The sequence below is a fragment of the Rattus rattus genome, chromosome 2 (genome assembly GCF_011064425.1).
Source record: "Rattus rattus isolate New Zealand chromosome 2, Rrattus_CSIRO_v1, whole genome shotgun sequence".
Taxonomy (NCBI): domain Eukaryota; kingdom Metazoa; phylum Chordata; class Mammalia; order Rodentia; family Muridae; genus Rattus; species Rattus rattus.
This window is the reverse complement of record NC_046155.1, coordinates 66,894,234-66,920,341: the sequence shown is the minus strand read 5'-3', so window position 1 is coordinate 66,920,341 and position 26,108 is coordinate 66,894,234. Positions and strand designations below refer to the sequence as shown.

The 26,108-nt window shown below is 45.9% G+C and overlaps 1 protein-coding gene across 1 annotated transcript in view; it reads left to right on the top strand.

Annotated features, from left to right (window-relative positions):
• Dock1 (dedicator of cytokinesis 1) overlaps positions 1 to 26,108 on the top strand; it is a 499,905-nt gene that overhangs the window by 320,288 nt on the left and 153,509 nt on the right. The window contains exon 29 of the mRNA XM_032892397.1: positions 2,852 to 2,946. Within this exon, the coding sequence (XP_032748288.1) occupies positions 2,852 to 2,946 (95 nt within the window). The remainder of the gene's footprint in view (positions 1 to 2,851; positions 2,947 to 26,108) is intronic.

The following is a 26,108-nucleotide window of genomic DNA, read 5'->3' as shown; positions in this document are numbered from 1 at the left end:
GAGCAAGGATGCCAGTGGGTATAGGGGAAGCAGAAATGCCAGCAGCATGGACGTGCCTGCTTCAGACACATTCTGCAGTTGAGACTCTCAAGGTCTCCAAGGTATTGCTGTCCGTGGGTCGCCAGCAGCACAAGCGTTGCCCAGTTTCCATGCAGCATGCACTCTAGGTGGAAAGGGGAGACAGGCCCCACACACCTGCCGAGCTCAGTTTCTGGACCACTCCCTTTGCTATGCAGCCTCAAGGAAGCTACACTGGACTATCAGTCTAGGCCTGCAGACTCCTTTCCCAGTGATGTTCTTATCAGTGCTGTAGAAGGCCATGGCAAGCAGAACAAACTCTCATGCCTCATAGCTGGTCCTTTCAGGGAACTCTTATCATCTGAGCTCTGGGAGAAAAAAAAAAAAAAACAAGTGAGGCTAAGTCAGTAGTGAGGTGGTTTCTCTGGTAGAGTGGGTGATGATGGAAGGAAGGATTGCAGATGAAAGGAGGGGTTTTTGATCCTATAGTGGGCAGGAGTTTCTTGTGGGAGACACTCAAGGGCCACTGAGGAATACACCACCCAGGAACTCTTTTGGGCCGTGCTAACAACCTTCCATCCTTTGTCGCCTATTTGTTTTCAGAGCCCTTATGTTTTGGGTGAACTTTATTCTGAGCCCATGATGGAGTCACACACAGATGTCAATTATAATGAATTCTGTATCCCTATATTTGTACCACCCCCAGACTCAGAGTCCTATCCAGGTTGCTCTATACATTTTGCTTGTAGTCTAGGTTAGCCCATCTCAGTCTGCTGAGTGCTGAGATTTCAGTCATGGACCACCACCCTGAGCTTTGGTGTGTCTCTATTCTCTTCTGTTTGCCTTGCTGTCTTTCTTCCACTGTGTGTGTGTGTGTGTGTGTGTGTGTGTGTGTGTGTGTGTGTGTGTGTTGTGGTGTGTGTGTTAGAAAGAGCATGTTTGAATGGTACACAGAGGCCATAAGAGGGCACTCAATCTTCTGGAGCAAGAGTTGTGAGCTCTTACAGGCAGTTGAAAGCTGCCCAACATAGGTGCCAGGAGCTGAATTTGGATCCTTTGTGAGAGCAGTGTCTGCCCTTATCGTGTGGGCCTTCCAGATGTAGGTGACTTTTTCAGCAAATTAATAGGGTTAGAGATAGAGAGAAGCTGTCGTTTGCCTCCAGAACACACCTGCAGCTTTGTTAGAGCTGACCACTCACCATATTGGACACCCTATGAATATTCAAATGCAAATTGCAAAAGGATTGGATGTAGAGTGAATGATGAAGCTCTCTTTTAATACTCCTGAACCCAAGGCTTTGGTGGAGCTCTTTGTAAACCTCATCAGCTCTGCTGGACCCACCCTGACTACTGAGTCACTCAGCCCTAAGTAAGCATCCCAAGAGGTCAGCTCCCACTGCAGACCGCATTCTGTTTGATTAGCCAAGGTCCATCATATATCACCCGAGCAATGCTAATTAAGTGCTGGCCCGTGAATCATAGAAAGGAAAGAAAGACACTAGGAAAAGATAGCTTCTCTCCTAAGCAGGTAAACCCATCTCTGCCTCTCAATTATTAGGCTAACCAGAGGGGTGGGCAGGAGACCCAGCAGTTCCACTCAAGAAGAGAGCAGCTCGAAAAGTATACAATCCAGCCATCCGAAGAAGTTCCAAACTCTTGACAAAATAGGAAGCTAAGTGCTAGAATAATTGAGTTGTGTTGAGATAAACCCATTCCTTCCCTACATTGCTTTTGCTCAGTGTTCGTTCTGCAACAGAATGAACCTAGAAGAGGTCCCTGAAGAATGTGAACCTTGCCCACCATCTGATCCCTGTCTTAAAGTTTAACCTGTGCTTCTTTGCAAGTGATGCTGCCTGAGCATTTCCCATGAGGGCATTGCTTTCTTGGCTCCTTAAATTCTATTCTCTCCCATGCCCTTCTTAGCCAACACTTCGTTATGATTCCATAGAGTCCACTATGAGAAAGGTCCACTCATTTGGCCAACCCTAGCTTTTTTCTAAACCAACTCCCTGTTGCCTTTTCACCTCTCATCCTGGGTCCTGAGCACACACAGGGGCTTCTTGGAAGACCTTGCCAGGGCTCAGGTTAACAGCACAGAGCAAAACTAATAACCTAACTCACAAATAGGAACCACTCTTAATTCTAACCAGAATAAGGGAGCTGCTGCAAGCTTACCAGCTTGCTGTATCCAGAGGCTTCCTTGCCCATGTGTAATTGGCATAAAACAGCAGTCAACCCCTTGAATCCTGCTGCCCTATGTTGATCTGGGAGCTCCACACAAAGATCATGAGATTCCAGCGGCATCCCTGAATGGCTTAACTATAGAGCAGTTGGGCAAAACGTCTCCTTACTCACGTGGTCAGCTGCTTGCCGCATGTGTGCAGAGGGTCAAGGCAAGCTTTAAATTACAAAAAGAAAGGGTAGGGATCACAATACACCAATCTCTGGGAGTTTTGATGTAGTGAAAAATGGATTTAGGATAAACATGAGAGAATACCACAGCCTGCCTGATAGGTTTGTAAAATCCATGTTTTCCTGTAAGCAGAAGAGGCACAAATGTATATTTATAACCCTTGGGGATCTTTTCTTAACTGCCAGAGAGATTTTCCCAGGGACTATTTCAACATCTATCCTTGAAAAAGCTATCTCAAGCAGGAGGTGCCCAGGTAAACAGACAGAAGCAGTATACAGCACGAGAGAAATACATCTTCATTTTCTTCTAGAATGTTTTCCTTCAGCTAAAAATAATGGGATCTTTTATAATCTCATCATCAAGGAGAGGGTTCACCCTGCTCCTGGTGGGCTGCCTCACTGCTGTGTTGTCTCATTGCAGGATTTTCTGATGGAGACATTCATCATGTTTAAGAACCTCATCGGGAAGAACGTCTACCCCTTTGACTGGGTGATAATGAACACGATGCAGAACAAGTAAGTTCAGCCTGCATCCTGCGTCCCACCTCCTGCCTCCATCACATCTGGTGGCAGCGGTGCTGTGGCTGGGTTCTCGGGTGTCTACTTAGGTACTCTGTGCCTTCTATGCTGCCATGGTTATATGGAACTGTGCACATGTAGATCAAGAGAATGTCCTTATGCCAGCATGGGCCTCTGCTGTTAAGTCAGGCTATAGGTCCCTGGAGGGAAAGAACCAGGACTGCCCTCAGCTGCTACTGACAAAATCTGAGACAAGAAAGATTCAATGGGGGTCGTGGATTAAGGTTGTTGGTGAGAGCAGAAGTCAGTTTGGCTGTAAATGTGAAGAAGGGGCCTGGGTGTACTCTAGCCATTCTGATAGGTTCATGCCTCTCCTTGAAGTGTTAGCTTACAGCTCCCTGTGGCTTTTGACTTTTTCTTGGGTTCTGGTTTGTTTTCATTAGAGTCCGGTGTATTTTGGGCTGGCCTGAAATTCACAATGTAGTTAAGTCTAGCCGTGTACTCCTGATCCTCCTGCTCCCAGCTTTCCATCACTGGTAGAACAGGTTAGGAGTACCACACCTGCCTGGCTGGCTTTGTCTTTTTGTCCACCTGTGGAGTAATCTGCGGTAGCAGGGATCTTTCCTGGGTTCTGCTTCTCTCATAACAGTAGAGTTGGTGTTGGGGCCTTGTGTTCCTCATTTCCAGCAGACCTCTAACAGAGTTCCACTGAGGGGATGCTGTACCTGTCAAGTCACATACTGCTGTAGCCAAGCTCTCTCTTGGTGGGCAAGATGAGGCGGGGAGTCCAGGCCATCAGGTTGAAACAGGGGTCTTGGCCTCCGTTTCTATCTTTCCACCTACCATGTTGCGTAGCCCTCTGCCTGTCTTGTAACATTCCCATCCTACTCTGGAGCCTGAAATGTGACTCCACAGGGTCCTATCCCCTTTCTGCCCTTAGGATTTATTTTTGTGATTGGAAATCCCAAATTCTTCTGGAACAATGCTTTTAATGGGTCTCTTTGTCATCCAACCGAACAAACAAATAATCATCAGTATCTCAAACAAATCCCCACTGCCTCAGAGCCATGTACACAGACCATCGCACAGACTAAGGAATAGTGTCGCAACATTGCTTACAGTAGGCCGCTGAACACTGGTATGTAGCAGGTGTGGACTCCTTGCCACGATCCCAAGGGCGGACTTGGATTCTGCTCTGCCCAGAAGGACAGCCATGTGCCAGTCAGTGCTCAGGTTGTGCATTCCATAGCCCAAGCGGTAAGTCCTCTAACAAAGCTCAGATGTGACTGGTTCCCTGTAGTTGTCTCTCCCTTCGAAGGTCCACCAATCTGCCGGGGAGAGCATAAAATATACTCATACGTCTATTTTTGTGATGCTTTTAAGATCAAAAGGTTGTTTATAGTTTTCAAGTGCTCCTTGTATTACTTCTTAAGATGTGTAAAGGAGTCTCTTTCCAGGCTGGGGATGTAGCTCACCTGGAGCATGCTTACCCACCATGCACTAGTACTGGGCTTGCTCCTCAGACCCCAGCAGTGCTGTCTGAACCCAGATGTGGAAGCATGTGCCTGTAATCCTCGCACTTGGGGGTGCAGGGGCAGCCTGATGAGAAGTTCAAAGAGAAGCTGAATCAGAAACATCTTGACCCCTTGCCTCCACCAGGCCAGAGGCCAGGTACTTGCAGCTCTTTTAATGGCCCATACCTTCCCTTAAATGACAGCTTCACCATGAAGACTTTTTCAGGTTTGACTTGGTGTGCTCGTTCTTTCTTGCTGCTTTCTGGATATATGTTGTGATGACTAAACTTTGATAGATTAACTCTATCTGGAATTACCTAAACCCAAGCATCTGGGCACACCTATGAGAGATTTTTTTCCAAGTTGGATTATTTGCGTGGAAGACCCACCGTAAATCTGGGCCCAGGCTTCTGGTGGCAGCTCACATAAAAGGTCTGGAAGAAGGAGGCTTTTGCTTTTGCCTTTTGCCCGTTCTCCTCGCACTCGCTAGCAAGTTCATCTCTCCTGTTCCTAGGCCATTCCTTTGTCAGTATTAGAAGCTCCTTCTTTGGAAATACAAAGTGGATTTATAAATGACAGCTTTCTAGGACATCTTCGGGACTCTATCACCAGACTGGGACTTCTGAAATTTCACTCTTTTTGGACTGAACAACTACCAGATTACCATTACACACACACACAGACACACACACACACATGCACACGCACACACGTGTTTTGTTTTTCTTGTCGCTATGATAGAATACCTGTCAAAAGTAACCTAAGGGAGAAAGTTTCTGTTCTTGCTCATGGTTCAAAGCTGCAGTCCAGCCTCGCAGGGAGGGCATGGCAGCAGAAAGCCATGTGTGTGAGGCAGCTGGTCACACAGTGCGTAGCCAAGAAGCTGGGCAGGGTAAATGCTGGTATGCATCTCCTTTTTCCTTTAGCTTGAGTCTGGGTCCCCAGCCCATTCACTCACATCCACGGTGCATCTTCCCACCGTAAGTGTTCCAGTCTAGAAAGTGCCTCGGAGACCCTCCCAGGGGTTTGTCTCCATGGTGATTCTACATTGCATCCAGGTGACAGTCCAGATTAATCATCACATATGTTTTCTTCATGATTTTCGCCTGCCTTTGCTGTGTGCGTGTGTATGTGTCTGTGTGTCTGTGTGTGTGACTCTGTGTGTGTCTGTGTGTGTGTGTCTGTGTGTCTGTCTGTGGCTGATTATGTCCCATGTCACTCTCCTTGTAGCACACTCTAGCCTTCCTTCCCTCTGTACAATACACTAAACTGTGGTTCCCAGAAGCTTCCTGAGTCTGTATTTAAGTTTTAATGGCACAGCTGGACATGCAGTTTTACCACCCACAGCTTAGAAATCGACCCAATCAGCCTCTCTGGTCTCTTAAATATCCCTGATCTCGTTCGGCTTTGTCTGTGAACAAACTGCTCCTTGATGTTCAGGGCTTGTAAAATGGAATTAAAGACAGCACCCATTTGATGTGGTGCAACAAGCTCGCAAATCAAGGATGTTGGGACTGCGTGAAGAACCCAAGGACAGCCACTGCTTGGTTGCCATGTTACGATGGTGACAGACTAGCAATGGCCTGACATTAGAGCCCTGAGCTTAGAGTGTGATAGTGCCAGGCGGCAAGATGACATTTAAGATAAGCACAGTTCAGAAGCAGTCAGAATGTGTCTGTGTGCTGGCTTCCAGAGCGCTTCCCAGTCTACTCAGAACATCATGGGTGCTGTTTCCTTGGAAGCCCCCAGCGTGCCTTTCCATTCAGGGGCTGAGCACTACAGCTGCCCCTGCTCTCGAATGGCGGTCTTTTCTTTATTGGTGCTGTGAGTGTATGTGGTACAACCCACAGCTGCACACTCTGTCACAAAGTCAGGAATCCATTCGCTGCTGCTGGGAATGTGGACATTTGCCTTGGCTCCTCTGGTCCTTGGCTTGGGCTCACTCACCCCATGTGTGTTTGTGTCCCCATTATGCCCACTGGAATTTCGCCATGGATGGGTCCTGGGAGGAGGTCTGACACAACTCTCCTTCACCTCAGAGAAATGTTATGACTGCTTTCATTTGGCCTGTGAGACACATTTCTGCCTTATGCACTGGGTGAGGAAAAGGACAGTACTGGGGATGATTTTATAGCTTGGTAGAATTCAGCTTCCTGTTCATACCGACTACGGGGAAGGTAGCAGAACTGTTTCTGCATTCACCAGTGGTTGACACTTGGCGACAGAATCTTTGAAACTTTAACCACCCCCGCTGAAATTCCCCCATGGGCCTTGCTAGGAGCAGGCCCTCCTCGCTCAGGAGGAAACTAAGTGAAATCAACACTCTCTCCTGTTCGGGACCATCACTGTTGACAGCTGTGATCGTCAGTGGTTTCAAGTATGCCTTCATGTCAGTGTGGATCTTGTGTCTGAGGCTGGCTGGTCTCTTTGGGGCTGAGTTGGGGTCTAAAGGAGACTGGTTATGAACGGTGGTCCACATGCTACACACTTGCATAGAGCACTTTTGAAAATCCATGGGTATAAAATTATGGAGTGGGCTTGGAACTTTCCTGTAGTCAGCAATGGAAGTGCCCTGTAAAGGAAGGTCTAGAGGAAGGCACAGGGGTTACCAAATTCTCGCTGGATGGTGGACAAGGAAACGGTCCTTGTTATTCACCAGAAGACACCTACGATTCATCATGAGGGTCTTTCCCTGTGAGATGTTGAGCAAGAAAGTGGCAGAGGGAGACCATCTGCTGAGAACTAATGATGCCTCCCACAGAAACGAACACTTCTTACCCTCAGTGCAGGGGCCCTAACAAGGGTTGGTTGTAACTTGAGTTGTTGGGAAGGTGAGCTTGAAATTTAAAAAAGTTTAAAAAAAATTCGTGTGTATGCTTGTCTATGTGTGTACTCATGCCTGTGGAGACCAAGGGACATCCTAGGTGTCCTTTCTCATGGGCCATTCACCTTGATCTTTGAGACAGGATCTCTTACTGACCAGAAACTCAACCATTAGGTCAGCACACTGCAGACATCCGCCTGTCCCTTTCTCCCCAGGCCTGGGATTACAATTATGAGCCAGGACATCTGACTCTTCTCTTTTGAGTTTTGAGCATCAGAACTCAGAACTTTAAGCTTTCAAGGCAAACACTTTACTGACTGAACTATCTCCCTGGCCCCCAGTATAGATTTGACTGACCTGCTTTATTCTTTTTTGTTTAGTGGTTGAGCATTTGAGCACCAGAGGTCAGGCACCAAAATATATTATTAGGTCCCCTGTATTGGGAACTATGTAATCTTGACATTTGTTATTTCATACTCTAGAATTTTACCTCTGCCTACAGTTTGTAAGAATAATGTTGTTTATTTCATATGTATGTGTCAGTCCTGGATTTTGTTTCTTTGTTTGGTTTGTTGGTTGGTTTTGTTCCTTTACTTGTTTGTTTGTTTTTTAAGGCAAGATTTCTCTGTATATGTATCTCTCGCTGTCCTGGGACTCTCTCTGTAGACCAGGCTGGCCTTGAACTCACAGAGAATTGCCTGCCTCTGCTTCCCAAGTGCTGGGATTAAAGGCATGTACCACCATCACCTGGCTTTATTTTATTATTATTTATTTTTATTTTATATGCATTGGCATTTTGTCTGCACATATGAGGTTGTCAGTTTTACAGACAGTTGTGAGCTGCCATGTGGGTGCTGGGAATTTGACCCTGGTCCTCTGGAAGAGCAACCAGTTTTCTTAACATCTGACTCATCTCTCCAACCCTGTCATGGATTTTTCTATCATGGCCTCTTGGCAAATGACCAGGATATGTCTGCAGTCTCCTCCTCAAGATAGCACACTCCTCTCCTTATCCCTGGGTGACTACAGCCTAGCCATTTTATATGGCCTTCACCTCCTCTTCTTCCTCTTTCTCTTTCTCCTTTTCCTCATCTTCCTCCTCCTCTTTTTCTTCCCCCTCTTGATCCTCCATCTTTCCCTACTGATTCAGACAGCATTTGTCCATGATATATTCTCCATGTATAAATATAGCTCTTAGGTTTTCAGCAACTAAATACACACAATACAAAAATCACATTTCATGAGTTAAGATGCTCATGCCGGCTTTGTCCATGTAGTAATTTCTCTTCTTTTAAATACCATATATTTTCTCACTCCTGGGTAAAATCCATCAGCCGTGTTGGCATCCAGATAGCGTGCTTGCTGATCTCTCTGCCAATGTTAATCAAGCATGTGCCCTAAGCTGTGGAAGGGGTTCCGCTTTAGCAACACTGGATTTTCTAGAATACATCATGTCAGTGCTCAGAAAGGACATTTGGAGTGCCAGCTGTGAGGTAGCTCCCTACTGGTTTCCTTGTTGTAGAGGAACTGTAGTTGTTGGCCTTACTATGCCTAGGCCTGAGGAAGGTGGGAGTGGGTATAGAGGTGCCTGAACAGTGGAGCCCAGCCTTATGAAGACAGGGGAGTCTGGAGGGCCCGGCTGGCAAACATTGTGCATCTTGAGCGTCAGACTGCATAGCATTCTAGGCTCCAGCCACCCTGGGATTCTGACTTGACATCTTTCTTTGAAGCCCGTGGTTCTAGTAATCTTGTTACTTTGTATTTATTTAGCTACAGTTTTGTATCACCTAGCTTTCCAGCCTTTGTGCTCCTGGCAGCTTCATAGTAGTTTTAAGCTCCTCCACCAATCACTTTTCCTTGTGTCATTGGCATCTGCACCATGGCAGCAGAACTAGTGGAGGATCGACTTTCAATGCAGGAAGATACATTGAAACTGGTCGCAAACATTCTAGAAGGAGGGGTCCCTGAGGTCAGTGTGCTTCCTGTAGCTTTGGCTCACACGCTGTCTTTGAACCTATGCTCTTTCTAATGAACTGGGCTCTGTCTGAAATGTGCTCCAATTGAGACCACAGGCTGTCCTCTAGAGGTCCCTAGGCTTCTAGCTCATTTCCTAAGTAAAGTCATGTGGCAACTTTGAGATTGGCCATCTTGGTGTGTTGGAATTTTCACACAGGTAGCTTTGGGCCCAGGAATGAGGCTGGGGATTGCTATGTGCAGAAAGCACCAACGATCCCACAGACTTTACATTCCTTTGCCTTTATCTGCAGAAGCTGGTGGGAGTAGAGACGAGGGCGTGAGCTCTTCTCCCTCAACAGCTTTTGGACTTGTGTGTGGTGTGGACAGTATAGCAAAGCCAACTTCCCCAAGTTGTGGGAACCGCTAAACCACCCCCTTCTACCTCTCAAAAAAACCCCTTCCTCTTTATCATGTTCTTTTGACTATTTTTAATTATTTTGCTCTTTGCGTAATTGAAACAAGCCATTTTCTGACTTCAACTGGTTGTTTATAACTAATTTATTGCACGTAGCATAGATATTTTCTACCAGTGAGGTTGATTCGAATTGCCTCTTTATTTAATTCCAAGATGAGAAATCAAACCACTCTTCAAGGGCTGGCAGCGATGAAGGGCTCTCAGGACTCTTACTTAGGGACACTCACTTCAGGGGGAGTTTGAAAAGGCAGCATCTGCTGGAAAATACTGAGGCTGTGCACACCTCTGCGCCATGCTGTCAGCTCCCAGCAACTGTCTACCTCTGTCCGTTGGCACTTGGTAGTGGCTTTCACGAGGGCAGAAGCCAAGTGTCCTCTCTGTCAAGTGCATGGGGCATCTCTAGGAACCCAACAAACTGGAGAGAAAACATTTCTTCATAGCCATCTGTCACACACACACACACACACACACACACACACACACACACACACACACACACACCTCAATCACCACCCCAACCTCTCATGTTAGACCTGTCCTAAATACTCATTCATTACCGTATTGGGACCTAGAAAAATGTATACAGTTTAAGGGGCTCCACTGGCTGAGGACTAAGATAGACCAAGTGAGGGAACAATGACTGTAGCAGAGGCAGAAAGAGCAAAGTTTCTGGTCAGTTCAGTGTGGATTATGGAGTATATGACAGACAGTGTAGATTGTATAGTGGGACTTCATCCAACGCAGACAAACACACAAACCAACAAAAACCTTGAAGGGAACCAGAGCAACAAACTTACTGGGTTGCCTGGCAATGGCTTAGGTGTCCTTTCGGTGGCTAAATGAATAGAGTTTTTTTTCCCCCCACCCAGAGGACAAGGGGCTGCTGTGTTTAGGGGATAGAGGGCTTCTGGCATCTACTGAGCGGAGCTCAGGGACGCTCCGGACCCACCTGTTAGAACAGCTTCCTAAGTGATCTTGGTCATGGTGTTCTAGCACAGCGACAGAAACGTACCTTAGGTGAAAAGCATCTGGGAGGAATTGGGGAAGGGAAAACACGACCAAACATATTGAATAAATTTCTTTCAATTAAAAAAGATTGCTTAAATAAAAAAATGAAAAATGACTTGACTGATGTTTAATGACAGAGACAGAGACAGCCACTCTGGGTGGAACCATCTCTGTGCAAGTGGGGCTGGATTGCATAAGAAAGATGGCCCCACATGAACCAGAGCAAACTCTGGCAAGCAGTGTTCTTCCTTGGTTACTGCTTCAGTTCGTGCCTCTGGTTCCTGCCTTGACTTCCCTCAAAGATGGACTGCTCCTCAGCAGTGTAAGCTGAAATAAATCCTCTCTCCCCCTAAGCTATTTTTGGCCCAGTGCCCACAACAAAGGGGAAAGAAGATCACCATGTCAGTCCACACCCCTCCACTGGTCAGCTACGAGGAGTCTGGAAATTTCCCTAGGTTGTAAAATTCTTCATTAAGAATTGGAACAATGATACAGATGAGGATGCTTGCAGCTAACCATTGGACTGAGCAAGGGGACTCCAATGGAGGAGTTAGAGAAAAGACTGAAGTAGCCGAAGGGATTTGAAACACCATAGGAAGAACAACAGTATCAACTAACCAGATCCCACAAGAGCTCCCAGGGGCTAAATCACCAACCAATGAATACATATGGAGGGACCCATGACTCCAGCCACATTTTTAGCAGATGGCATTGTCCAGCATCAATAGGAGGGAAAGCCCTTGGTCCTGTGAAGGCTCATTTCCCCAGTGTAGGGGAATGCCAGGGTGTTGAGGTGGGAGGGGGTGGGTGGGAGTGAGAGCATCCTCACAGAAGCAGGGGGAATCGGGAGGGAGTATGAGAGAGGGGAAGTGGAGGATAATATTTGAAATGTAAATACATAAATTATCCAAGAGAAGTAAAATTAAAAAAAATAAAGGGAAAGAAAAAAAGAATTGGAACAAAAATGGAAGGAGTGTTACGGGAACGAATGGGCTAATGTGAACAGAGCGTGTCACGGCAGCCCGACCTGCAGTGACTGCCCGGGTCCTGCCCCAATGGTCAGGTACTGAGGTCAGATCCAGACAGGCAGACCAGAAGCTGATGGCCTCCGACCTTTAACTCTCTGTTACTATTTAGGGTCCAAGAGCTGATTGCTTCTGGCAATGGACTCCTACTGATAGCTCAGGGCAATTAGAAAAGAAACAGTCCCTTGGGATCTTTACACTTTGACTCAGGCTTCTCCCTGTCAGAAGAGAGTCTCAGAGTCCCTTGACTGTTTGTGAGCCAAAGAGAAAAGAAAAGAAAGGGAAGGGAAGGGTAGGGAGCGGAAGGGAGCGGAAGGGAACGGAAGGAGCGGAAGGAAAAGAAAAAAAAAGGAAGAAAAAAAAAAAAAGAAAAAGGAAAAAAATAAAAAAAAAAAAAAAAAGAGACGAAAAGCCACACACACACACACACACACACACACACACACACACACACACACACACACACTGCATGAAGCAGGAAAGGGCATTTTTACACTCCATAAGTTCACTGTAAGCTTAAGGCAATAGTTCATGTCACAGGCCGATAAAACTGAAGGAGTTACAGCAGAATTGTTTACATGTCTTCCCGTTGAGACTAGTGCCTGACTGAGCAGTCATTGTCTGCCTTCTAGCCCTATAAGGTCACTTTAAGTTTAAAGCAATAATCTTTATGTCATACATTAAGATGGTTTTGTCAGGAGACAAACCATCTTGTGTCTTATTATTTTGAGATCATATATAGAAAAACTAGTCCAGCATTTATTTTCTGTCCTTACACCTACAGTAAATAGCCCATTTCTAGCTTATGACCTTTAGTCACTGGGTAGTGGCCTCATTCCTAACCTGGAAGGAATGTTTTCATCTGTTGTATATTTGCTCAAAGCCGGTTTGCTTTTCCTGGTGCCATTATCCCGTGACACATGTACGTTTACAGAGCTCTATTTGCGGCTTTTATTCTGTAGGGGGTTTGAGATCACTTGTATCAGTTTAGGAGTTCTATAAAATCATTATCAGGAATTATGAAACCATCAATTCGTCTGAACAGCATTACTCTGTGAAAGTACATCTTCACATTGATTCTGCAGGAAATCTGCCCAATATGGTGGACTGGTGCCCAGGAATCATTAGGCTATGTAATAGTGGCAGAAAAGGCCTATCTGCAGCGAGAAGGAATCCTGGGATGAAGCCTCAGAGGACCCTGCATCTCAGAGCGCACCCATGACAGCCATGTCCAGAAAACTCACTTGCATGCCTTAGCTTTACCAAGATGAATTCTGACGAGTGACCACGGGAGCTATTCCCTTGGCCATTTCTATGGATGTGAGATAATGCCTTCGTTCCTCCATATCTGAAAAATTGGTCATAGGTATTGATCATTAGAAACATGAACATTTCCATGGAGATGAAAAATACTTCTTTCATGCATCAGAGGTGTTTGTGAAGAATGAAACCCTTTTTTTTTTTGTGATGATCACACTCATTTCTTATGGCATTTGAGTATACTAAACTTACAGATTTGCTTGATTTGCAATTAAGCCAGTCAGTGTCGCTGGCTCTCTTCATTAAGGTAGTTATATGTGATTGGCTGGGACTTGGGAAGCTCATTGGCTTATGCAGTTACCCTTTCTTCCCAAGCACAGTCTATGGAATTGTGGGGCTGCCTCAGTACCATGGCATGTCGGAGCTACAGGCTCTTAAGATGGCCCCACGCTGGCTTCAGATGAAGCTCTGGGATGTGGCAGGTCACATTGGTTACCAGAAATGTATGCAGCGGAGCAGACTGGAACCAGGCTTGCTCCTAGGCTGAGAGCAATGGGCCATGACTCCTCCAGCCCTCAAAGCTCCTTGGGATGATCCATTGGAGTAGTGAAAGGCAAAGGCTTGCTCATAGATGGGTCCTTCCTGAGGAATGGAAATGGGAGTCACTGCTGTGCTACTGAAATGATGGTGTAGATGATGCTTAGTTTTGGTGACAGTATTATCACGGTATAGAATCCTAATTCCTGTCCTCCCTCCTCCTCTTTCTTTTTTCCTCCCTTCCTTCCTTCCTTCCTTCCTTCCTTCCTTCCTTCCTTCCTTCCTTCCTTCCATCTTTCTTTCCATGCTAACAGTTCTTTACACACACACACACACACACACTTCTATAAGGTTCTTTCCTAGAATGTGTGTGTGTGTGTGTGTGTGCGTGTGTTGCAGATACTTTCCTCAGCTCAGTAACTGCAGCGCTTCCTCTCATCATAATGTTTCTGTTGGTTGACATTTAAATTTTGTCTTCCCTTGCAGAAAGACACTGACTAGAGTCACCTCTGGTAACTGTCCAGGTAGCAAGGCTTCACCTTTCTCCAATGCAGTGTCTCCAGGAGACGCTATTCTTACAGTGCGCTTAGCTTCAGTACTAAGTGTGGAAGCCCATGGTTGTCTGCCTGCTTGTCGCAAGGTTAAAAATAAGGTTGAATAATTTGTTGTCTCCATCTTCAATCCACCCTGACCCTTGTTCTCGAGTTCTACAAATTTAAATGTGGGATACATGCCCAAGTCTGTGAAAGAATTGTAACCAAGCCCACTACAATTCCTTCAGAGAATCAAAGTGTGAACAAGAAAGGCAACGTCCTCCATCCTTGCTCCTCATAGGGGCCCCTTTCATGTGGTATTTACTGTGTTTATATGAAACTCTGGGCACAGCAGTGGGAATGGAATACTCTATCTAGATATTCAAAATCTCACCAACAACCTCCGAGACTGCGGTGTGCCTTGTCTACCACAGAGTAGGTACTCAACAGTGCTCCTATGACTGCCAGTCTAAAATAATGAGTGTCAGTAGAAATCCTCCTAACCCAGCTGAGGACGACCTTGAACTTCTGAGCCTCCCGCCTCTACCTTCCAAGTGTTTGGTTTATTGGCATGAACCAGCAGACCTGCTTCAGGCTATGCGAGGCTTGAGCTGAGGGCTTTGTGCCTGCGAAACAAGCCTTCTGCCAACACAGTTACATCCCCCAACCCATAGGAAATATCAAGAAGTCAACTGATAAGTACATGAAAGCCTCTGTGGCAGATCCTCTACAGAAGTGAGGTGTACATACTGTCTTATGCTTGGGTCCACAAAGAAATTAGCGTAGAAGCCAATAGGCAATGAGCAAAGATTCCTTCATGTGCTCCTGACGATCTAGTAATTAATGAATTTCCTTAACTGGAAGTTGTCCCAAGTTCACCTGCAGCACCTTCCTGCCGATCTCAGCCTGTAAACCTGGCTCAGAGCAGCATCCGCTGCTGCAGGCCCAGGAGCTGCAGGGAGCTGCTGGCTGCTGGAGCTGGCTGCTTCATGGTTAACCTTTCGAATAAGGCATCCAGGAAGGGGTTTTACTTAATATTGTACCTGTCAAATTCCCAGAGCTGCGAGTAAATTGAAGATACAAATTATGTTGTAAAGTGAAATATTTTGTGTTATTCTACAGTTTGGTTGATTTAGGAAGAAAATGAACTCTGACAGCTTGATCTTTTCAGTTCAGTGGATTCTAATGGTCCAAAACAAAAGCCCACACTGCAGGCTCCTCTTCCCTTCCTGTTTATGAGCAGTGTGGTTGCAAGCTCAGCCCATGCTGTACACCAGGACAACTGGCTCCAGGCTGGGGGTGCACAGGCACTTGGGAACAGCTGGATAGGGCTTGTCATTCATATTTGTATGTATAAATAAATACCCACCCTCCCCATGAGGGGAAGGCGGCCTCTCTGTGTCTGTCCCACTTGCTTCAGTGCTTTTCACAGGAAAGGGACCTGTGCTCCTAGTTTGTCTAACCTGTGGCTGCTGTTGCCATTTCTTCTGTGCCTACCGAGGAATGATCACCATGATGGCTATAGGCAGTGCTCACTGGAGTGTACTGGGAAAGGTTGGTCAGAGAGCCCTTTACTTTCCCACCATGAAGCGAGTAGCCTCCCTGTGCCAAGGATTCTCTGTGTTCACAAAAAGCTTTTTGTAGCATTACGGCCTTGAACTCTGCACTTATGATGCTTTTGGGGAGGGTCGTGGAGTTTAGAAAGATAACAGAGTATTTTGTAGGCCTAGGCTCTTTTGGTGGGGGCTGAACTGTAAGTGCCTTCCATTTGTGGTTTGCCTTACATAAGGTCCTTTGGCCTTCACCTTTGATAAGAATCCCCTTTGCCCTGAAGAAGAGGATCAGGCCGCCAGCAGCAGTGGGTGGCAGTTTTGGTTCTTCCTCCAAAAGCCCCCAAGCACAGCCCTTGCCACCCTGCAGCTGGCTCCTTGCCATTCTCCCTGGTGCTCCTGGGATCTGCTTTACTTCTGCAGACTGACTTTTTACTGAATAAAGTTAGTCATCACTGGGAGGGAAGGATTCCAATCAGGCACCAGCCTGCAGGTGAGTTGGAGGTGGTGTATACGGAGCGAATGGAAAAGTGGGTGTCTTTATCTTTGATATTAAACCTAGGACATCAGGTAGGTTTGGAGAATATGTTGTGTTGATCTTTTATGAGCTGCCCTTATAGTTAAATGTAGTTTGCTCATAAGTCACAGTCTAATACACCTTCCCAGTATTGTGAAGTAGGTTGAAACCTGTCAGAAACCATAGTGAAAGGTATTGCTCTATTTCTCACTGATATTCTGCCTACAGAATGGATTTGGGCTGGTCCCCTAGGCTAAAGAAACCATATCTACATAGATGCCTACGGGAGCTGGGTGCAGGAGCCGGAGGTAGTCACCTGGGGCAGAGAAAGGTCCTCTAAGTATAGTTTCTGGATTTGTTTTGAAATCCAGGCTTTAGAACACCAACATGACAGCAAAGTTAGGCTCCCTAGAGACTGGGCATCAGAGCAAGGAGGATGAAAAGGGGTTCAAGCTGGAGAGCAGACTAGAAGCTCTGGAATAATCCAGAACATAGATGGTTTTGTCCCAGAATTACATGGTCATTCTGGAGAGGAAAAACTGGGGTATTTGAAGTATTTTCCAGGTAGAACCAAATGGAGCTGAGGCCTGGCTACAAGGAGTAAAAATGGTACAAGTAAAAAGGCATCCTATTGCCAAGGTTAGCCAAGGCTGATCTTTTGATGTGCCGGGAAGCAGATTGACAGGGTGGGAGTATTCACAAGCACTCTTTCCCATCATGCTCAGTGCCCCCCTCCTCCCTCCTCCAGAGAGGAATCACACTATGTTTACACTTAATTATGAAGAAAATTAAAGGCTGAGAAATAAGACAGTGTGTAGAGTGTGCTACGGAAGGCCACAAGCAGGATTATGTATGGAGTCACTGCTTCTCCACCAAGAACTGGTATTCATCCTTTGCTTTTCAAGGGAATGCATGGTCCGCTGCAGACTGTCAGGAGACAACCAGTAGAAGGGCTCAGCTAGCAAGTAGGCCTGAATACTCAAGTTAGACCTTACCATTTAGGACACCATTAATAATGGCACGATACCACCAAGGGAGAAAAAAAAATGTTGCTAGAGACAAGGAGTAGAGGTAGACAGAATCCCCCGTGGCTAAACAGATGAAAATGTCCACACAGCATAGGGAACTGGGAGGGGGAGTCAAAGCAAGAGGAAAAGCAGCAAAGAGAACACAGTGTTTAGTTCCTAAGAGAAGGTGTGCCAGTTAACAGAGAAGTGGCCTACGAAAGTGGCCACCATAGAGGTCACTGCTGATGTCAACCCTGTCCATCCCCATACAGTTAGCATGTGTGTGCCTTCTCTGATTTTCATGGTGCTTCGATTCATAGAAAGGGTGTGTCTAGGGATCTGGGATACCATGGTAGTTTTTCTGTATTTCTTGTTTCTTTGGTGGTGGAGTTGTGGGCTGTGCTTGTGCAGACTCTGACGGAGGAAGAAAAAGGTGATGTGGAAGTGGATTTGATGGAAGTTAGAATGGCTACAGCAACAGAGGGATGGCCTTGATGGACGAGTTGATTTACTGAGACACTTGGGGAGAGACTCAACATGTGTACAAATATAGGAATCTTTATATGGCTTCTATTTCTCAAGGCTAAAGTTTGGCCATCAGCAGTAAGGGGTCAAGGAAGTAGTATATGGGGGGCATCTACATGTGTGGAGTACCCATGTTAACTATACCCTGGGCATTTTCCTTGTGTCCTTCACTGGATGACTCCTTGTGTAGCCCTGAGACTCATGTTGTGTCACATACAGTCTGGGAGAGACTCATGAGTTCAGGAGTCTAGAAAGATATATCACTTTAAATAAGTGCTGTAAGTCACTCTCCTGTGAACATTTCTAGATGGATTTTTGTCTTTTAAGCTTCAACAAACCCTATTAGCCTTCAAAACCGACTGGTCTCTCAAAATAGCCCTCTTAGGTTCCTCCTCTGCAGGTGTGTGTGGCGGCCTGGCCCTGTGGCCGAGATGGCATGCAGGAGGCAGAGTTCCCCCAAAGAGGTGACTTGTGTCCGAAGCCCCTCTGGCTCCTTTTTGTATGTCTCTTGAGGAGTAGAGCTTCTTTAAACGTCCTGTTGCTCGTTTTTCAACCCTCAAAGCCAGTTTCATAATGTTCAGCTGTCTTTCCAGACCAGCTGCCCTACTGCCCCAGCTTGAATTTTCTACAAGACCCTGCTTCCTATTTCTTTTCTCAAATTCAATTCCTCTTGTCCACACAAATGACTAAGAAGTGACTCAGGATGCCATGGACAGCCCAGGACCCAGTTATGGTGCACTTGAAGCAAATGACTTACAACTCTTGGTCCTCTTTCCATTTTATTGAGAGGTAGACCTGTCTTCTCTGACCTTCTTCATCTGGGCTGAGAGGTCTTGGAGGCAGCAAAGTGAAACTTGATTGGTCCAATCACTCCTTAGAGGGGGCCATTGCATTTCCACTTTCTTATTGCAGAGTGCAGGAGGAGAATATAGAACTCACATAATGGCGAATCTTACAGACCACTCCCGGTGGCTGACTTCACCTTGCTAGTTCCTCGGAGACATAAGATGTACATCCATAGAGCTAGCACGCAGCTGGCTAGTGCACGCAGCTCTAGGGAATCCAGTGGACTGGATGCACTGTACTGAGCTTGTTCATACACTGTTAGTGCCAGCTCTAGCAGCCATGGCTAAGAGACTCTAGTCTCAGCTGCCTCTGGGTGTGGGGATTGGGAGGCAGCTCACAAGGCATACACTTAGTTTCCTTTCAGAAAAGGGAAAAAGTCTAGGATGGCATTGGAGCATCACCCTTTGACGCAGTTTCTACAGTTACAATACTGTGAAATCCTGCCATCCAATGCAATCATATTTAGTCCCAGTTGTTAAGCAGATGGTTGAGATTAAAAACTGTAGTGTGTACAGAGCTTGGGACATAGCTGAGTGGTCTTCCCTAGCACGCATGAGACTCTATGTTCAATCCCCAGCATTGCAAATAATAAATAGTGGTGGCACATACACATCAGATGGACTTTATTATGACTCTCGCCCTATATAAATGCACACCCATTTCCCAAAGGCCATCGACAGGTCAGGCTTCTCTTCCTCAGTGGGTTATTAGTGCAGTTGTCCTGGCGCACAGCTCACGGTGCCTTCCTTGAAGTGGGTACCCGCAACAAGTCAACTTTTGTTCCTCAGAAGTCAAGTAAGAACTGAAAGCATCTAGCAAAGGGCTTTCTACCTGTGAAGATTTTTACCAATTCCTTGTTTTTGTCCTACATAATATTTCTATAAATAGTTAATTTATGATAACAAACTTAATTGAATCCACTAGGTATGCATACTTTGTTCCACTTGTAGAGTTTCATGGCCTTGTCATTCAGGGCTAGTTATCTGAACCCTATGGTTTCACTATCTTATAGGTTAAAAGGAAGTACCCATTAAAATACAATTAGTATTTATGATTTTTTACCTTCAATTCTGGCTAGACACAATCTATAATCACCTGGGAAAGAGTCTCTCTGAGGGGCTATCTGCATGCATTGGCCTGTGTACTTGCCTTGTGACATTATCTTGATTAAGTTCATTGATGGGGGAACCAACCCACTGTGGGCAATACGATTCCTTATGTAGGTGGATCTGCACTGTGTACGACTAGAGAAATTGAGTTCAACACAAACGAATGAGCATGCATGTATTCATTTCTTTCTTTGCTCTTGTGTGTATATATAAGTAAGTAGCTACAAGGTTCTACCTTGACTTACCCTAAAGATAGACTGTAACTTGGCATTGTACGTCAAATAATCCCTTCCTCCCCTAAGTGACTTTTTTCCAGTTTTTTTTTTTTCCTCACCACAACAGAAATAGCAAGTAAGACAGTAAGTACCTCTTTGGGCAGTGCTGAGAATGGTCAAGTTTGCACATAGGTTCTCCTAAATTTGTTCACTTCTCTTTTAGAAGGAAGAGACAGCAATGACATGAGTTTGCCTTTCCCAAGTAGAACATCAGATGCTTAAATGAGTAAACCTTCGTAGTTCTCCAGTTTCTTGATCTGCATGAACCCTTGAAAGGTGATACCCATGCTTCTAGGGTCTCAGGAAAATAAGAGCAAAGGTTTTATTTTTTCCTCTAAGATCCAAGGAAATGGAGTTAGAGAATTGGCTCAGCAGTTAGAGCTGCTGTTGCAGAAGACCTGTGTTCCCAGCATTCACTTGGGGTGGCTTGCAACCATATGTAATTTAGCACCAAGCAATGGATCTGAAGTCTCTAGCCTCTGAGACATCTTTGTTCATCTTGATGCATCCCCAGACAGACACATACATATACACAGAGCCACAGGAATAGATCTTGAAGTATTTTTAAAGTTTTAGGAACATATTGTCAAGGAAGCAAGCAAGGGTTGAGTTCAGTGGACCAGAAGTTCAGCTATCTGTTTCCACCTGACATCTCCTGCCTGGTCTGAGAGAATTAAGCAAGGGTGAAGGAACACTGGGTTACTAAATTCAGAAATTCATAGAAGAGGCCAACATAACTACACAGGCTTCTAGCCTTTCCTAGTCCCAGGGCACTGATCCTGAGTACCCCCTGACAATACAAAGTACTTTCCTGCTTGGCAGGAGAGGAGACTGGATAGAGGGGTAAACTATTTTGTTCTTCGACATGATAGGCTCTTTCTGGTCTGAGTCTAATCACTGATTTTGGCAAGTCCAGGATGCTCTGAGCATTGTTTACAATGAAGAGTATTTCCTAAATGGCAAATAGGATCAATGACAGTGATCAGGCATTGAACAACCTGAAGCCTCTTTGAGTGCACAGAGTCTCTTGGAGCCACTTTTGCCCACTGTAGCTGATAATGATGCCCCGAATATGCCAGCTCTCAGGAAATGCATGGTGAATTGACAGATGCTCTCCTTCCTGCTTTGTAATTGGTAATTTTCCAGTATCTCATTTTCCACATACAGGTATGAATCTAAATGCAGGTTTTTTCCATAATAAGTCACATTCGTGGTATTGAGAACATGATTAGACTTCTGTGTGACTTTTGCATAGGCTGTCATCAAAGATCATGAAATTCATCACCAAGCATTTAGCATTTATTGAGCTTTTAGTCTGGACTTCACACGTTGCACTATTTATTTAAAACCCTCCCAGTAGCCAGAGAGGTCAGGCAGAATGGTCCTTATTTCAGGGGTGATGGAGCTGACCTTGGTCACAGCAAGATCTCTGGTTAATCAGTAAGACTGGAACCAGGTTTGCCTGGGTCCAGAGCACATGCCCTCTTTTTAAAAATCCCCACTCCATTTACCCCCCCCACCCATATCCATTCTAATTTCTTTGCCATAGTTTTGTGCCATGTGGAGGAAAGGTCAAGACCTGAGGTCATCAGGCCATGTAATTATATGAGCAAGCATCAGATTCCCACTCTGCAATGGCACAGCCTCCCCCCTACCTGCTGAGCAAATGTCTGGGCATGCATATGTAGCTTTGATTCAGAGAAATCTGTTGGTGCTCACCGCTGCCTGTCCCTGTGTTCACCTTGTTCATTGCGCTTTGGATGGGGCATAGAAGGCAGGCTCCCAGCCCGGACTTCCAGACCATCCCCTGCCAGACTGCAGTGCTGAGAGGATGCTGCAGCCCTCCTCCTGCTCATGGCTCAGGAAGAACGGACGTGCCCAGCAATTTATAAAGGATTATCGCATGCAAAGGCAATATTTGCTTCTCTCCCTCATCCCTCATTCGCCCACAGCAGTGGCTTTCCCCCAATATCTCCTTATAGCAGAGTTGTAAGAAAGTGACCTTAACATTGAATCAAACACCACACACTTTTTTTTTTCAAGAAAATTTCTGTGGTTTTGGAAATTTATTTCATATACTTTTTTTTTTTTTAGGAGAGAAACCTTTGTTCTTTTGTTCTTTGAGTAAACTGTGCTGGTAGTGAATATCCTTTATTTTCCTGTAAGGATTTTCTTTACAAATCAGACAAAACCGCTTCATGTTTCATGCAGCCAGCTCCTCTGTCCTCATCACCTTGCATTGAGACAACTCTGGGCTCTGGGAAAACTGAACGTGGGATTATGGGGATTCACCCATCCCTGCGCTGCTGGGGACGAAGTGGGAGATCAGCTAGTTGCTCTTGCAGGTACTCAGCTTCCTCTAGCCAAGTTTGGCCGCAGTGAATTCAGGTAGATCTGTCTGTGGCTCCTTAGGACTTGTGTGAAGATAGGGCGAGGTGCTCAGTGGGGAAGTGCAGCACCGTCTTTCCAGAATGTCTGCCATCTGCCCAGTGCCGTTTTAGAACTGTAGGGAGGACTCTCCCTCTCCTATCTCCCTTCTATTATGTTACTCGGAAGTGAGGGGTTAATCAAGAGTATTTCACAGGCTGGAGAGATAGCTCAGTTGATAAAGTGGGTTCAGTCTCCAGAATCCATGTAAAAATGCCCGGTGTAGTGGAGCAAGCTTGTAATCACGGTGTAGACTGTGCTGAATTCAGGTGGAGCCTCGGAGCTTGCAGCCAGCCAGTTAAGCCTATTTGCTGGGTAGGCCAGTGACAACCACTGACTTGCAGAAGATAGACTGCGATTTTAAGGATGACAACTCAAAGTTGTGCTCTGGCCTCCACATACAGGTATACACACACACACACACACACACACACACACACACAGACACACACACACACACACACACACACACAGAGACACACACAGCCACACACACACAGCCACACGCACACACAGAGAGAGACACACACACACACACACACAGCCACACACACACACACACACACACACACACACAGACACACACACACAACTCTCTCATTAAAACAACATTTTCAGCGCTTCTATTTATAAAAAGTGCAAAGGCAATGTCTCAGCCTGGATCCATGTTTCCTTCTTGAGTTAGCGATGGCCAATACTGTTTAGTTTAGCCAGCTACTCCTTTGGAATTTACAGTAAGGCCACATTTAATATATTTCCATTTAGCAAGTATTTGTTCTCAATAACTGCCTTGGCTCTTTATTTGATTTGGGGAAAGAGGGCCTGGTCCTCTATATTTTCAGTGTGGCTAGAAGTAAAGGCTCCAGGGCTTTGCCCCTGATGTAATTTTATTTTTAAATTGAAAAGTGGATTTATTTAATGTCCTCCAAGAAGCAAATTCACAAAGCTCGGCAGCCCTAAAATGTGCTGCCAGAGTTGTAATTGGTAAGAAGTTAGCAAGAAAGAGGGATTAGCTAGCTGAGCCATAGCATAGCAAATTGTCATGGTCTTGAGTAGTTTTGCGGCTTGTTAAGAAAATGATCCCGAGTTTAGCATGCATCCCCACGCAGTAACATTAGAAAGCCCCGGCATGGAGATACTCTTTTCAGGGAGAATTTGTAAATGGATATTTTTTAACTTTCTTAGAAGAACATATAAAGACTTATTCCAGAGTGCCTGGGAAGAAAGTCTCCGTGTTAGCCAGGAGGCTGTGCTACCTGTGGCCACAGGTACTGAGCAGGTATGGGACATCCTGTCAGAACTTTCCCATTCATCGTTGTCTGGGCTCCTTCCCATCCCTATGACCCACTCCTCACAGGCATCACTAAGGAAGGGACCCTGAGAACCTGTGGTTGTCATAAGTCAGCATAACGCATCAGAGCTCTCCTAGGCATCATGAGCTGGGCTGCACACCTGACAGGGCACCCCAAGAGCACATTGGAACAGGAAAGGTGTTTGTTCAGAGTAAGCCGTGCTGACTGAGCCTCAGGAGACCCCTGGACCTACCCTAGTGGTAGGTCATAGATTCATTCTGACTTTGGGACTGTTTTGAAAAATGCATTACAACTCTCATGGTGGTTGGCTGTTCCGTGTGTGAACCACCCATGCCCATCCCCTCTCCCTACCCTTCTTATTGCTTTCACCCATATCCCTTCCCCCTTTGGAAGAAGTTCTGTTTCAGGAAAGCTGTGTAAGTACCCGAGTCTGATACATTGTGGCAGGAAGGGATGCCTCACAAATGCAACCATGTGTGAGACCCAGGATAAAAATCCCTCTCATAACACTGTTGGCTGATTGACATCCCTAATTCTTCCTGCTGCCGTGGTCTCACACAGCTTCATGAGGGCTGAGGAGGTAAACCATAGAAGTTTCTTCTCTCTCCTTTCTTCTTCTACCACTGAAACTCCCTCTGGATACACTTGCGGAGGAGAGCTTCAGTACAAGGTTTATGGGTAGAATGATCCATCCTCTTCTTTTGCAACAAATTAAACCTTACCCACTCTGACAGAGATTGGTCTCTGTTACTCATTCTCCTGCTCCAGAAAAGTTGATATGTCTTTCTCTGTGAAAATTAGTTAACCCCTATTAACTTCCATCAACTGTAGATTTTCTCACACCTATTAAATCTCACCAGATTGAAGCTTGGACCAAAGTAAAGCAAGGAAGACTCCATTACCAGACTTACCAGTGACATCCTGTCCTTCTACACATAGGGCCAGAGAATCCTGTCAAGGTTTCTGTGCCTGCAATTCATCCATGGCCCTCACGGCGACTGTCTGGGCCATTGTCCTGCTGTTCTTCTTTGTGGAAGAGGCCACAGGCCCAGGTTGGTGGACTTACTCCTTGATGAGATGAAATTCTTCCTGTGAGCCTGAGACAGGTCAGGTTTCCTCACAGTTTTGCAAGTCATCGGAACCTGACCCAACAGAGCAGAGTTGTCCTCAGAGCAATGAGCTCTCACCCTGCAGACGGCTCATCTAGGAAGGAGCTGTGGCCAGAATTCTGCTGCAAGGATTTCTTTGAAGGTGGTGTGAGGTCCAAAAGGAGGTCCTCCGAGGAAGCCATTGTTTTCCTCCCTACCCTCCCTGTTCTTCCATTCACTCTCTCCCTCCCTCTTTTCCATTGCTCTCTCACACTCACTTCTTTCTTTGCTTCTTCATCAGACACTAGCATTCAGTCAGCCCCACAGTTGTTTGACCACTTCTTCCTGAGAGCTAGCTCTGTTCTGGTGACAGCCAGCCATCACTTCTTAACAGTAGATATTTTAGAAAAGGGAAGCAAGGCAGTCCGTGATTGAGGGGTGCCGCCTAGGGACAACAAATGGGGTAACTTGTGGGCATGCCCAGCTCTCTTTCAGTCTTTTCTCTTCCAGCATATAAAAACAAGCAAACGTACAGCTTCTAGAACCTTCTTACCAGTGTATCTTTGTCACAAGGATGTAACACAGGGCAGATGGGCAGCATATTCTTAGGAACCTGTTGACAGTCTAGGTGTTCCTGGGTCTAAGGTGGGACATGGCATCCTTTGCTTAACTCCATGAAGAGGCTCAAGGCCAGCTGCCAGTGTCTCCTGCAGCACAGCCTGCATTCTGTTTCTCAGCTTTAGGGAACCATCCACTTCCTCTCTGGACTGGGCTTCCAGGCCCCTGCTCTGTAGTTATATGGGACTGATGGCTTCTTGTCTGCCAAGGCAATGAATGATTTAGTGTCCCACAGAGCAGCTAAATGGGGCTAACCCTGCTTTGCCCTCTTTATCTGGTTTCTCACAAGGGAGGTCAGAGAAAATTCTAGATGACCCCTCATGAAGTAGAGGAACCCTGGAGGCTGTTTGCTTTCAGTGGGTCAAGGTGAGGACAGTGTCTGGGGTCTTTCAGGGCTGTGGGCAACTCTTGTAGTTTCCTGCAGTTTGATTTCCCTGTGGGTTTTACTTCCTAGCCACCACAGTGTAACGTCAGCATGCTGTACTTTTTACTTCCCCTGCACCAAGCATTTGTCATCCTCCCCACAGAATCTTGGATTCCTGTTCCCTGCACCCCACCTTCAGCTACACAGGAGTCAGTCCAAAGGTTGGACCATTTGCCAGCCCATCCCCTCTCTGTGTGAGTTTAATTGCTCTCAAGTTGCATCTGGTGCAGATAACATTGTAGTGAGCGCATCCGTGCGTACTTTTTCTATATTTTGGATTGTTTCCTAGGATTCATTCCCAGAAGTGGGATTACTAGGGCTTGATACA